The sequence below is a fragment of the Protopterus annectens genome, chromosome 6.part0 (assembly GCF_019279795.1).
Source record: "Protopterus annectens isolate FY-2018-M chromosome 6.part0, PAN1.0, whole genome shotgun sequence".
In the NCBI taxonomy this organism is placed as follows: domain Eukaryota; kingdom Metazoa; phylum Chordata; order Ceratodontiformes; family Protopteridae; genus Protopterus; species Protopterus annectens.
In genome coordinates, this window is record NC_056737.1 from 23,722,883 (window position 1) to 23,735,605 (window position 12,723).

The 12,723-nt window shown below is 44.5% G+C and overlaps 1 protein-coding gene across 5 annotated transcripts in view; it reads right to left on the minus strand.

Annotated features, from left to right (window-relative positions):
- Positions 1–5,292: 5,292 nt before the first annotated feature.
- The window catches only part of HECTD1 (HECT domain E3 ubiquitin protein ligase 1), a 4,301,832-nt gene continuing 4,294,401 nt past the window's right edge, over positions 5,293–12,723 (minus strand). For all 5 annotated transcript variants that reach the window (XM_044073821.1, XM_044073824.1, XM_044073822.1 and 2 more), the window contains one exon: positions 5,293–6,213. In XM_044073821.1, coding sequence (XP_043929756.1) covers positions 6,076–6,213 — 138 coding nt within the window. In that variant the 3' untranslated portion in view covers positions 5,293–6,075. The remainder of the gene's footprint in view (positions 6,214–12,723) is intronic.

The following is a 12,723-nucleotide window of genomic DNA, read 5'->3' on the forward strand; positions in this document are numbered from 1 at the left end:
TCCTGGATCGCCTGTCCATTAGAATGTGGTAGTACGCATCCTTGAGGTCTATCGAGCACATCCAGTTGTTCTCCTGTAAAAGTGGGAGAATGGATTGAATTAGTGACCATCCGGAACTTTTCTTTGGCGACTGACAGGTTCAGTATGGACAGGTCGAGAATCAGCCTTAAGTCCCCCGTCTTTTTTGGCACCAAAAAGAACTTGGAGTAGAAGCCTGATCCGGATTGCCCAAAGGGGACGTGATGGATGGCTCTTTTTCTTAGCAGCTCTCTTATTTCGAAGGCTGCTACCTCCCTCTGATTGGGTGGGACATCAAGGAGGTTCCCCGACCGAGGAGGAGACATTAGGAATGGAATTGAATAGCCTCTGGATATGATTCGGAGCACCCAGCAATCTGTCGTAATGGACTCCCAATGTGCTAGGTGCTCCGAGAAGAGCCCCCCCCCCCAACTGCCTCCAGAGAGGCGCAGTCGGGCAACCCCACAGGGTTGCTGCGCGGGTTGATCAGAAAAAGGTTCCCTCGACCTGAAATTCTTTGGCCCCCCCCCTCTGCCTCTGGGCCGGTGTCCACCCTGTCCTCCTCTGCCTGTGGAGGACGAAGGATCCGGAGCGAAACGGGATTGTTGAGCTTTCCAGAACCACATCTTCTTTTGTCCTCTTTGGTTCCTGGAGAAGGACCTCTGAGGGGCCGTGAAGCAGATCCTGATGGCAGACGTCTTCCCGTCTTTCTCGCTCTGGAGAAGCGTATCGCGGACGGTTTTGCCGAAAAGCGTAGAACCGTCAAAAGGGGCATTCGCGAAGGACGCCTTGAAGGTTCCGCAAAGTCACAGAGACACAGCCAGGCCTGTCGACGTAAGACAATGCCAGTTCCGCTAGCTCTAGCCGCTCCCTCCGTGGCATGGGAGAAAAGTCGCATAGATGTGTTAGTAATAGACTTAAGAGTGGATATTCGAGAAGGTCCGTTTGTCCTCGGCCGACATGGACTCTGGGGGTGATCCAGCGTACTCTTTGATTAGGTCCCGCTGGAGCTGAATTACATGTGCCATATAGTTCAGTGACCTTACAGAGAAGGTCGCTGAAGCGAACATCCGCTTTCCGAGGCGGTCCATTGTCCGAGACTCCTTGTCTGGAGGATGTACCGAGGAGCTCTCCTGTGCTAATTCCTTTTTAGTGGCAGCCGCCACCACCATGGCATCCACTGGGGCACCCTTGCTCTAAACTGTCTTATCCGTGGGAGGGCTGAGGATCCTGTCCAATCTCTTGGGTACTGGCTCGACAGTGTCCGGCTCCTTCCATGCCCTGGTAGTTATGAGGTCCACCAGGGGATCGGTGGGAGGGGACACCCAAGAGGTAGATGGGCCTTCGTCAAACGCCTCCAGAAACACACACTCATCCGAGGAAGGTTTATGGGCTGACCACCCCCCTCTAATGCGCAACATTTCCATAATGTCTCCAAAGGAGACGTCTTCGGAGGTGACCTTGGGGAACCTTCCCCTAAGTCCGTGTCTTCTGTAAGGGACTTGGGTGAGTCCAAGTGCCTTCTCTTGCACTTTCATTTGTGAGGGACCTCCTCGGGGGGGGGGGGGGCTGTCCGAAGAGGGCTCACCAACAATGTTCTACAGGAACCATCTGAGACATAGGCGCAGGCTGTCCCTGGGGCCGGATGATGGAAGACAGGCCCGTCTGAGAGGGAATGGCGGGTGGATCCGTAGCAAGAGCCTGGAGCCTCGAATCCCCCAAAAGGACCCTCTCCACGACATTAAATGCAGAGGGTGAACTGTTCTCCCTAGGATCCGAAAGCAGTCCCCTCAGATCCGATCAGATCCGAAAGAGTAGTGCGCTACGACCTCAACAGAGCCGAAGGCCCATTGACCCCTTCGGATCCGACGCTCAACTCATGGCCCCGAGAGCTTGGATCCGAAAAAGGATCAAACAGACTTGAGGGTACAGTCAGCGCCGAAGGAGGAAACACTGCTGGCGCTGACATTACCCCGGCTCCGAAGCTAGTCGGATCCGACAGCTCCGAGCCCAGATAGCGGGTCGGAGAAGGAGCAATGGGGGCGGAAAAAGGGGTCGAGCTCCCCCCGGAGGGGGGGGGGGGGCAAGAGCACTCCCATCTGCAGCTGGGCCTGAAGAAATCGACTCATCATCCGGTCCATGTCTGCATCGGATAGACTCCTGGTTGACCTGGATGAGGCCACCAAGGCCGGCTGGGAAGGCCGCCTAGACGACCTCGAAGGTGACCGGGTCTCCTCCTCCGACTCCGGGGAGAAATGTGGAGAATGAAGCCGGGAGGGGGAAGACCCGGAGACCTTAAGGGGAGAGGCAAGCTGCTTAGACGGCGGGGCAGATGGAGCTGACTCCGCCCACCTCTTGTGGCTACTGTGCCTATCTTTCTCCCGCTCCTTGTCCTTCCTATCTTTCTTTCTGCCATCCCTTTCCTCCTGGACCAAAGAGGGAGGTTGAGTTCCAGCCAAGGGATCGGGGGCGGTAGGTGGAGCAGCCGCAGCCGGCACCACAGAGGGGAAGGAGGACAAAGTGGAATCAGGGGGCAAAAGGCCCACAAGGATTAGCTTAGTCTTCCTATCCCCTCAAAGCCCTGAGGTTGAAGGCTGCACAAATAGTGCAGCCCGAAGAAAGATGGTCAACACCCAGGCAAATAACACACAGAGTGTGGCCATCCGCTGGGGACAGCTTATGGCCACACTCGGAGCATTTAGAAAACATAGCTTTTGGGCCTTCAGACATTTTTAAGAAAAGGAAAGAACAGGCCCACACGCACACACCTTCACACACAGACAGAGGGGGAGGGGGAATTCACTTTTAACTAGACTAAGAGACTTTAAACTACCCGAAAAGTACTAAGGGAGAGAAGGGAACCACACACACAAAGTTTAGAAAATTTTCTGACAGAAGAAAAGTGTAAAAAGCTTTAAACTCACAACAACCACGCTAGGAGCTCATTCTAAGATGCTTAAAGGAGCTGCGGCAAATGAGATCTGAGGGTTAGAGGGAGGGGGCAGGGCATTATGGGTAGGGGAGGAGCTTGGAGCTTGGATCTTTGGCTAGGAAAGCTGCCGGCTCAGATCCGAATCAGATCCGATACCCACAGGTTGCTGATCAAATGAAGTTAACTACTTCAGATGTAGAGGGTTGCTTGGAAGTCCTTCCAGTGGTCTTCTGTAAAAAAGGAGAATGGATCCTAAAGGGTATCTGCTCTGGAGTGAAAGTGGAGGAGCAATGGACCAGTGATTTTGGTTCTGACCTCCTTGGATCAGAGGGCTTGGGGATCTTTTCAGATGCAGACGATCCTGAAATGGAGGAAGGAGGAGAATAATCATGGGATTGTTTCCTAGCCTTTTCTCCTTTGTTGATGAATCCCCCTTCACCTTCTCAAAAAGCTTTTTGGAAGGAGGGAAGCGCCAGAAGAAGACACAGATGTAGAAGGCATCAAACCTTTAAGCACCAGCTTGTTATGGTGCTCAACCAGAGCCTGAGGGTTAAACAGCGCAATATCAGTGTCAACATCAAGATCGGCCAATCCCAGATAATAAATGCAGTCCTGATGGGCATCGGAATTTGGGATCTTATGCCCACAGGAGAATAAATTTTTGAAACCAGTAGACTTGTCAGACATAATGAAGAATAAAAAACCTAGTGAAATGAAATGGAAAAGAACAAAAATACCATCAATGCTATGTGGACAGAAAAAAATACCAGCAATTGTATACTAGATGCACAATCAACATGTTGCACCAGTTCAAAAGGGAATCACAACAAAGCATGTGGTCTGTAAAGGAAGTAGAGTACGACAGAAGCAATTCACCTTTTTTTTTTTTTTTAAATCTATACAAAACCAAGCAAGAGAGAACAAACAGGGGAGGTAAAAACAAAATAACGGCTTAGAAAGCTATTAAACATCTCAAAAAAGGCATATCCATTCACTGAAGCGGCAAATGAGATCTGGGGTAATTCAAGCTAAACAGGAGAAGGGCAAGGGGAGGAGCTTGAGCTAAGAAGCCAAGTATTTAGAAGTGGCCGAAGTCAGATCTGAGATTCCACTGGTTAAGGAATTGACAAAAAAGACATCAGAATTTGTTTAGTGCGGAGGGGGGGGGGGTAACGTGTCAAATTTTTACCTGCGAGATGGGTTGGAGGGCAGCAATAAGAGCACATGAGTACAAAATTTTATTCTCTGGTTACACCTCTGAAGCAATTAACTAAAGGCTCTGGAAGCATGAGATGAGAGGAACTGTACAAAAACACCCGTAGTACAGAATCTCAGTTAAACATTAAACATTCACAAATGGCCATAAAACACACTTGAAGGGATAAAAATCCCCAGCCCCAGCAACCAACAATCAGCTTATAATAAACAGTATAAGCCTTTTACTGTGCAGCAAAGTAAAAACCCAAGCTTATACAAATTTTCAGTCAGAAAAAATACAGTCACAGCAAAAGAATACAATATTCAAGCACTGACAGAAAAGCAGAGAAGAAATAAAACCCAAGGGTTTCCTACCTGTACTCAGCAGCAGAAGAGATGCAGAGTAAGCAGCAGTCATCTAACAGACCCTTCTCTTACTGTAGCACTAGAAAACTGAAATAGTCTTGTCTGTGAGTTTGCAAGGCAGTCTCTGTACTACCCAGTGATTGGTCCACTACACTCACAGAAAGGCAATGGGAGGGACTAGACTGCCAGGGGAAGGTAGCAGGCCAACATACCTCTTAACTGTACAGACTTTTGCCTCGTATTCTTGGTCTGTTTTTAATAAAATTGTGGGTTTCAGGAAATTTAGAGACAAATCATTAAAATCTGAAGTTTGAAAATAATGACAGACATTTGGCTTCAGACGTCATACCCTTCAGAAAATTCATGCTAATGCAAAACCTGTTATTCTATCAACTAAGTTTGTAAGAGCAATATTTAAATTTGTCCCTATTTTTGGGCCTTTGCCCCACTTTTATTCATAGCTTTGACCAGATTTCTTGCTTTAAGAGGTTGAGAGGTATTCAGGGCACTACTATCTGAATGCCAGTAGGGCAGTGTGTTTGCTGAACATGCACACACTACTTACTCCTGCTCTTGTGGCCCAGGTTATAAAAAAAAATATATATATATATATATATATATATATATATAGATATATGATCACACCTCCCTCTCCTTTGTAAGCATCATCCTTTTCTATTTTAAAAATGCAGTATTTGGTGTGTGTACTGTGTCAAGCAATTTCAAAAGTTGTGTTTCTGTAAGATGCAAACATTTTAATGACTTTCTGAGCATACACATTTGAAAATAATTTTGTTTACTTCGAATTGCAACAAGTTAAATAAATGTTTATATAATACAAAGAAATACAAGAAAAAGCTCAACTTGCTTTTTAAAGTGTGCCTTGCACCTATAACCAGTGTTTTTTTCCCTAAAGCTTTACTGTAAATTGCACAAACACACTTGAGGTTTTGATCTTTACACAGCAGGGCATTAAAAACAAACATGATTCCACTGTAAGAGAAAACAACTGCAAAATTAATGACTGCATACAAAGAAAAGGGGATCAGAGCACAAACTTTGCAAAGTCACTAAAATTATATTTTAGCTGCCCATACTCTTACTAATTTGAAGCAGTAGTTGGCATCTGACCAGTGAGGAAAAAGGTAGAAGTACTGGGAATCAGTAATGATGGCAATCTGTAGTGTACCAATTGACTTCAAACTACACACAAATGCACAGTTCGATAAAACAAATACTGAAGAAAGAAAGAAAGAAAAAAAAAAGACAGAACTGCCCTGTGGAACAGTCAAATCTGATCAGCCTTTTCATTCCAGTCTGAAAGCCCTTAAAGCATTACACAGTGTTCTTGTCCCATTTATTTGCTGGCTGTGTGGTTACAGGTGTTTTCCCCCCGCTATGCAGCTGATAACATTATGTCATGAAAATTTTTTCTACCACCGCAGGGGTAAAAGGCAGGCCTCTGAGAACAGCTTGTGAAGAGTAGGTTTTTCACGAACAAACACAAGAGGCTTTACTAGATTATCAAACCGTTTCTGCTGTTGCTGTGTGAAGTCAACATCTCAGTTAAGATGAAAACCTTTTTCCATGGTAGCAGCTAACAGGCGTTCTCTCATAATCTCTTCAGAAGAGTATTCGGGCAATTTCAGGTAATGCACACATGTGTTTACTGATGGATAACTTGCATCTGTAGCATCAACCTGAAAAGAAAACAAATATTATAATAAATCAGACTTACTAAAGTGCACTCATTACAAATTAGCATGGGTAAAAAAAAATGATCATATTGGTAAGGGAAGGAAAATACAGTTGCTTAAGATACACACTAACACTACATCTTCGAGGAGAGATAGGGAGAGGTCACTGTAAAAGTATGATGTAACATCTGGGTTTATACACTTCTGTTCTCTTCTATTCCTGGTCAGAGTTTTCAGCAGCTGCACTTTTATCTCTATTAAAAATATTCTCTACAGAAACATGCATGAAATATGCTGCTGGCGTGTCTATTTTATACCCCATGCATCCTGCTAATCGTCACCCTCCTACAGGCCAAGTGGTGCATTTATTAACCCAAACCCAGATTTAGGGTCACCTGAGAGGGGGACATTATTTAGGTAGTCAGTGGGGTGGCTTGACATTTTCTCTATGCTTAAAGTCCCTTTGAACATGCTCAGTTCATTAGGGAAGGTGGATGTCAATGTGCTCACCCTGCTGGTCGCCCTTCAGTTCCACAAGGGGTGCTACCAGCAAGCAGCATTGCCCTCCTGATTTTGCTCACTGGTGGTAGTGGTTTCCCAGGTCTCCACCAGAGAAATCGTATCACTCTATATTTTGAGTGCCCACACCTCTCTCTCCTCACTCCAAGAAAGGCAAGCAGACCACACCCCTCTTTTCCCCTGCTTTCCCAGCTCCTCCTGTGCTGGGGTCATTACTTTATACCCAGTTGCCTGGGTCACAGTCAGAGCTCTATCACTCTATGCCACGGAGCCCTCTCCTGAATGACAGGAAAAGCGGATTAGTTTTTCTGAAACCATTAGCTCTCCCACTATGATAATTTGAGTTGACTATGCACATATCAAAATATAAACTACTCTCCCTTATAGGTAAAAGGCTGGTAGCCACACAGCTTCCTTTAGAGCCACTGCTACAACCTTTTCCATGGAAATTATCTTCAATGGCATCTTCTCCTTATTCATATGACAACTTACAATTTGAAATCCAGGAAAGTACAGTTCCATTATAAAACGTATCAATTATATTAATGATCTATGTTAGTCATTTTTCAGATTCCTGCTTGTTGGGCCCTGACCGATGACTGGCCCAACTTCCAAAACCTCACTTTCCCCCTCCTGGCTTTGGCGTTTCCACTCAGGTGTTCATGGTATAAAAAAGGGCATTGGCTGATGCCATCTTCTGAACTTTCTTGCACTGGTTAGACAAGGACCTTGTCTCAAGTCTCACAACAAAAGTGGGTGCAAATTCCAGGCAAGGTCAAAGCTATGATGGAGGCTGATGGGGAGATGAAAGGGAAGATGTAAGGAAAAAAGTGAAGGGGATACCCACCCTAAGCCCAGGATGTCCACAACAGATAAGAGAGGAGGTGGTAGTAGGAGGGAATAGGGCTGCAAAAGTGAATGCATTTGAGATTAAACTTGTGTTAATTTCCTAATATCACAACACTATGTTCTTCATAACACTCACCGTTACACGCATCACTATAGGGAAGACTCCAAGAGCATAAGGACCAGTGGGTGGCTGGCCCTAACTGGGCTATCAAGAAAGTAAACCTTGCAGAATGGCCTTTGCAAAGGCTGCCCCTAGTCTGGATACAGAACCCAAACCGCAATGCTTGTAGTAAGTGTAGACAGACGACCATGTAGTTGCTTCAAGAACTGAATGGGTATGAGCCCCCTCTGAAGAATACTATTACTACATGGTCTATAACCAGTTTACCATGAAAAAAATAACAAAACCCAATATAGTGTACAAGTCATTTTGACAGAGTTTGCTTATTGACAAACTTCCCTTCCCTGATTTTCACAAAGAACACAAACTGATCTGCCTTCTAATCCCCTTAGCTCTAGTTGTCTATGTCCAAGGCATGTAAAGTTCTCTCTCCCTTATTGTGTGTGTGTGTACATGTGTATGCATGCGTGTGCAGAAAAATATAACACAAGGAGGTGAACTCCCTAATTCAGAAACAGTTACATCACCAATCTTTTCAGGAAGGAAGGGTTGGTATCCAGAGCAACTCTTGTCTTTTTAGAAAAAACAAACATGATCGTTTACACATTAAGGCTTACCGCTCAGAAGTCTTGTAGTAAAAAAAAGGGTCTTCCAGGAAAGATATGGTAGAGGAGGTGACGCATCAGGTTAAAAAGGTGCTAGGTTTAACTTTTCTAATACAAAGTTACTGTGCCAATAGTTGAGTAAGTTCCTTCCAGGATGGTCTGAAATGGAGTATCCCTTTAAAAACTGCTTGACAAAAAACAGAGAGTAAATGGGAAGAACTAGAGACAGGCAAGCTGAGAAAGCAGAAACATGCACTTAAGACGCACAAGGCAGTCCTGATTTCTGAAGGTTTGACAGTTTAGTACCAGATATACTCCATCTGAACTGGTCTCTAGCAAGGCACTAAAGACAGTCTCTCCCCCACTTTGCTAGGTAAGTTTCTCCCTTGTATTTGGTTTCCTAGCTTCCCTCATTCTAAGCAACATGAACTCTGAAAACATATTCTCGGAAGGGAAGAGTGCCTGATCATCCCCCATACTGTCACAATTCTGAGGATGATGTGTAGTAAGGACCTTTTTTTTTTTTGTCAAGAGCTTCATGCGCAGAGGCAAGTGTTGGGTCTTCTCTACCCAGAGTAAATAGGAGGGAGAATTAGTGCTACCTGGACCAAAAAAAGGGGGGGGGGGTATTGGAAGCTTTTTGACCTCTCCTCCTTATCTTCCATAATATCCTGGGGATCAGGGATACTGGAGGTAAAGCACAAATAGCCTTGTCCACAAAACTGAGAAGACAAACACTTTCCTTGCTCCTAGAGCTACTTTCCTGCAATATAAATTTGCTGAGTTGACTGTTCTCTGTGTAAGCAAGAAAGGCCTACTTCTAACATGCTTTATCGATGGGTGAAACTGGAAACACATCTCTGCTCAACATCTATGAGGGGGTATGACTATAATTTGCTAAACCATCTGCTAAATCATTTTTCTGAGATAAGGTGGAACATGCTCTGAGGGTCAGCCCAGAGTCCTAAGCTAATTCCCAAGCTTGAAAGACCAGTCTGCAGAGTGCATGTGCTCTGCTTGTCTATATGTGTCAGTGTAGTGTTCTCTCTCTCTTGAGGATGTGCAGGGTTCCACTTGTCCAAATTTGTTTGAATACTTTCAGAGCTAGAACTGCAGCCATCTGGAATCAACAGAAACAAAATAAGTGGCAATCATCACCAAGTTATAAAGGTTTTTAGCTTGCAAAGCTACAGCAGCAGGTGTTAAGTAAGAGATGCATAAAGGCGAGAGATGCGAGAATAGGATAAATACTCATGGCAATGAACAGGACAAAAGAAATATTTAGGGCTTATTATGAAATACAGGGAACAAAAAGATGATGATGATGATGATGATGATTGGCTCTTCAGACTTGGGGAATTTATGGAGGACTTGCAAATTCCAAGGATGTGTTAAAGAACAAAAACAGCCAGTTAGATTAATAATGCAGAAAGAGATAGAGGCTCAGATGACAGCTAAAGTTATATTATTTATTTGCAGTTTGTTTGCCAGGATGGTCCATTGGGCCAAGAAGAACCCATTTTCAATGGAGTCCTGGGGAGAAACGCGCCACAATAACAAAAGTTATGAACAAGTAATTGTAAAAAGCTCCACAATAACAAAAATTATAAACAAGTAATTATATAACATAAGCTGTGTGTAGAGCTCTGGGATGGAATGGATTCCCTAAAGAAGTGTGGAAAGAATGTAAATTAAACATGGGGAGTTTCAAGGTGGCTGCACACTGAGTTAACAACTTGTTTCGAGCTCTTCCAGCGTGAAAACAGCAACTCAGCAGAGAAGGCCAGGAGACTTATTGTTTATGGGTGAATTTCAGTAGCTGGAGAGTAAGTACACTGCCTGGATGCCAGGAATAAAGAAATACAGAAGATCTGTAAAAAAAAAACAGTTACAAAAAGTGAGGAAGAAACACTGACTAGGGAGAGTTCTGCAGCTGTTCAGCAAAAAGTAATGCAATCTTCAGACATGACTTCTGATAACCTACAGGATGATATAAGAACTGCAAACAGAGCTGGTTAAAATAAACAAAACACTGACAGAGTATATATATCAACATATCAACACAAACAGCAAAAGGTGGGAACAAATGGAAGAAGCTTTAAAGAGAGAAATTCAGATGAGATGATAAAGCTGCAAAAATCAAATGTCGAAATGAAGAAAAGGCTGGCTGAATAGGAGACTGCTCAGGAAGAGAAGTTTCAAAAAATAATATAATGAGAGGACAGAGCACATAAGAAAAACTTGAGATTTTCAGCTATACCAGAGAAGCTGAAAGGAACAGACTGCATTACATTTATGAAATTATAAATAAGCAACTGAACTGGTATTACACAGCAGGACTTGTTAGTTGAACATGCACATCATGTGTATGCTCCAAATCTAGCTATAGGAAAGCAACCTAGACCTTTAATTGTAAGGCTGCAATCATATTGCAAGGTTGCAATCCTACCATCAGAAAGAGTTGATGCTATCAAGACTGTGGCAGAAAGACAAAATACAAAAAGTAGGTGACAGCAGAGTGTTTGTGGAGAATGATTACTCATTGTACACCAGACAAAAGAGAAGTAAATTCATTCCTCTATTCAGAGAATGTCAAGACGCAGGTGTGAGATTCAAACTGCTGTATCCAGCTGTCTTGAAGGTATTCTTCCCTGGAGGGACAAAATCATTTTTTGATGAAGTGCATGTTAAGGAGGAATGACAAAAGTTTGTCCAACAAAAACTGAGCAGTGAAACTGAAGACGATTTGGCTTCTTGTCCCTCTGGTAATAAAGAGCATAGAGAGACTGCACCTGTGAAACCTTTTCCAGTATTTCAACGGAAAATGTAGGAGAGAAGGATGGGAGCATGAGAGCTGACTAGAAGAATCGAGAGTATGTTGGAAATGAAGCAGACACAGGATTTGGATGATGGAGAACACTAATAAAATCAGTAACTTAATGTGGGGATTACAATGCAATAGTTATATTTGTGAAATATGACAGCAAATGCTATGGAACAGCTTGTTCCCACTCCCACAAGAGGGGAACACATACTGGACCTGATCATCACCAACATGGGGACTCTATGCTCCAGACCAGAAGTGTATCCCTCACTGGTAAGAACAGACCATAAACTAATCTCACTAGATATTCACATCCCGACCCCAGACCCGGACCAGAAAACCACAGTGAAAATCTTCTCTAAAGCAAATTTCACACTCCTCAAAACCGAGGTGGAATCCTTCAAAGCCCCCGGGCCTGTGGAAAATATGGCCCAGACTGCAGAATCCTTTATAAACGCATTCTATGAACACCTTCAGGAATGCATGGATCATGCAATTCCAAACAAAACCAAGACCCAATCCTCCAAAGGCAGGCGTCCTGTCTGGTGGACCCCAGCCATAAACAAACTATACAATAAAAGGAGGAAGCTACTACATGACAGAGCAAAATCCCAAAAAGGGAAGGCATCTCTGATCAGTATTAGCAAAAAACTACGGGCACTCATAAAATCGTCTAAGGCCAGCTTCGAGAGAAAAATTGCACAGGACACTAAGGATAATCACAAGGCTTTCTTTAGTTATATTAGAAACCTGGGTGGGAATTCCCAGATATGCTCAGAATTAGTCCAAAATGACAAAATATACACCGAACCCACAGACATTGCCAACATCCTAGCTGACAGGTTCAGCGCAAACTTCTCCCCCCCCCCCTTCCCCACCAAAAAGGCAAATATCTATCCCAGCAGAGTGCTGCCTCCCTGACATCTCAGATGCTCAGGTAAGAGCCACCCTCTCCAAAACAAAAAAACACAGCATCAATGGGACCAGACGGTGTCCTGGGCTGCGTCCTACATGAACTCCAAGAACTAAACCCAAACATAAAACTACTGTTCAATTTCAGCCTTACTACAGGATATGTACCCAAAGAGTGGCGTACAGCAACAGTGGTTCCTCTCCACAAAGGTGGTGCCTCAACGGATCCTGGAAACTATCGCCCCATAAGCCTGCCTAGCTTGGTCTGCACAGCTATGGAAAGGATCATCATGGACCTCATAAATAAAGATATTGGGGACCTACAGACACTGGATCCTACCCAGTTCGGCTTACAGACACTGGATCCTACCCAGTTCGGCTTTGTTAAGGGCAGATCCTGCCTCTTAAACCTGGTCGATTTATTTGAAACAGTCACCAAGGCCATTGATGAGGGGAAGGTGGTCCACACAGCCTACCTGGACCTCGCAAAAGCCTTCGATACAATACCCCACTCGGGCATTATAGATAAGCTCACCAGCTTAAACATAAACCCCTATGTCACTAGATGGGTTGCAAATTGGCTCAAGGACAGAACCCACATGGTTAAAATTGCTGGAGCCATGTCAGACTCCAAACCAGTTACAAGTGGCGTCCCACAAGGCTCAGTCCTGGGACCTCTCTTG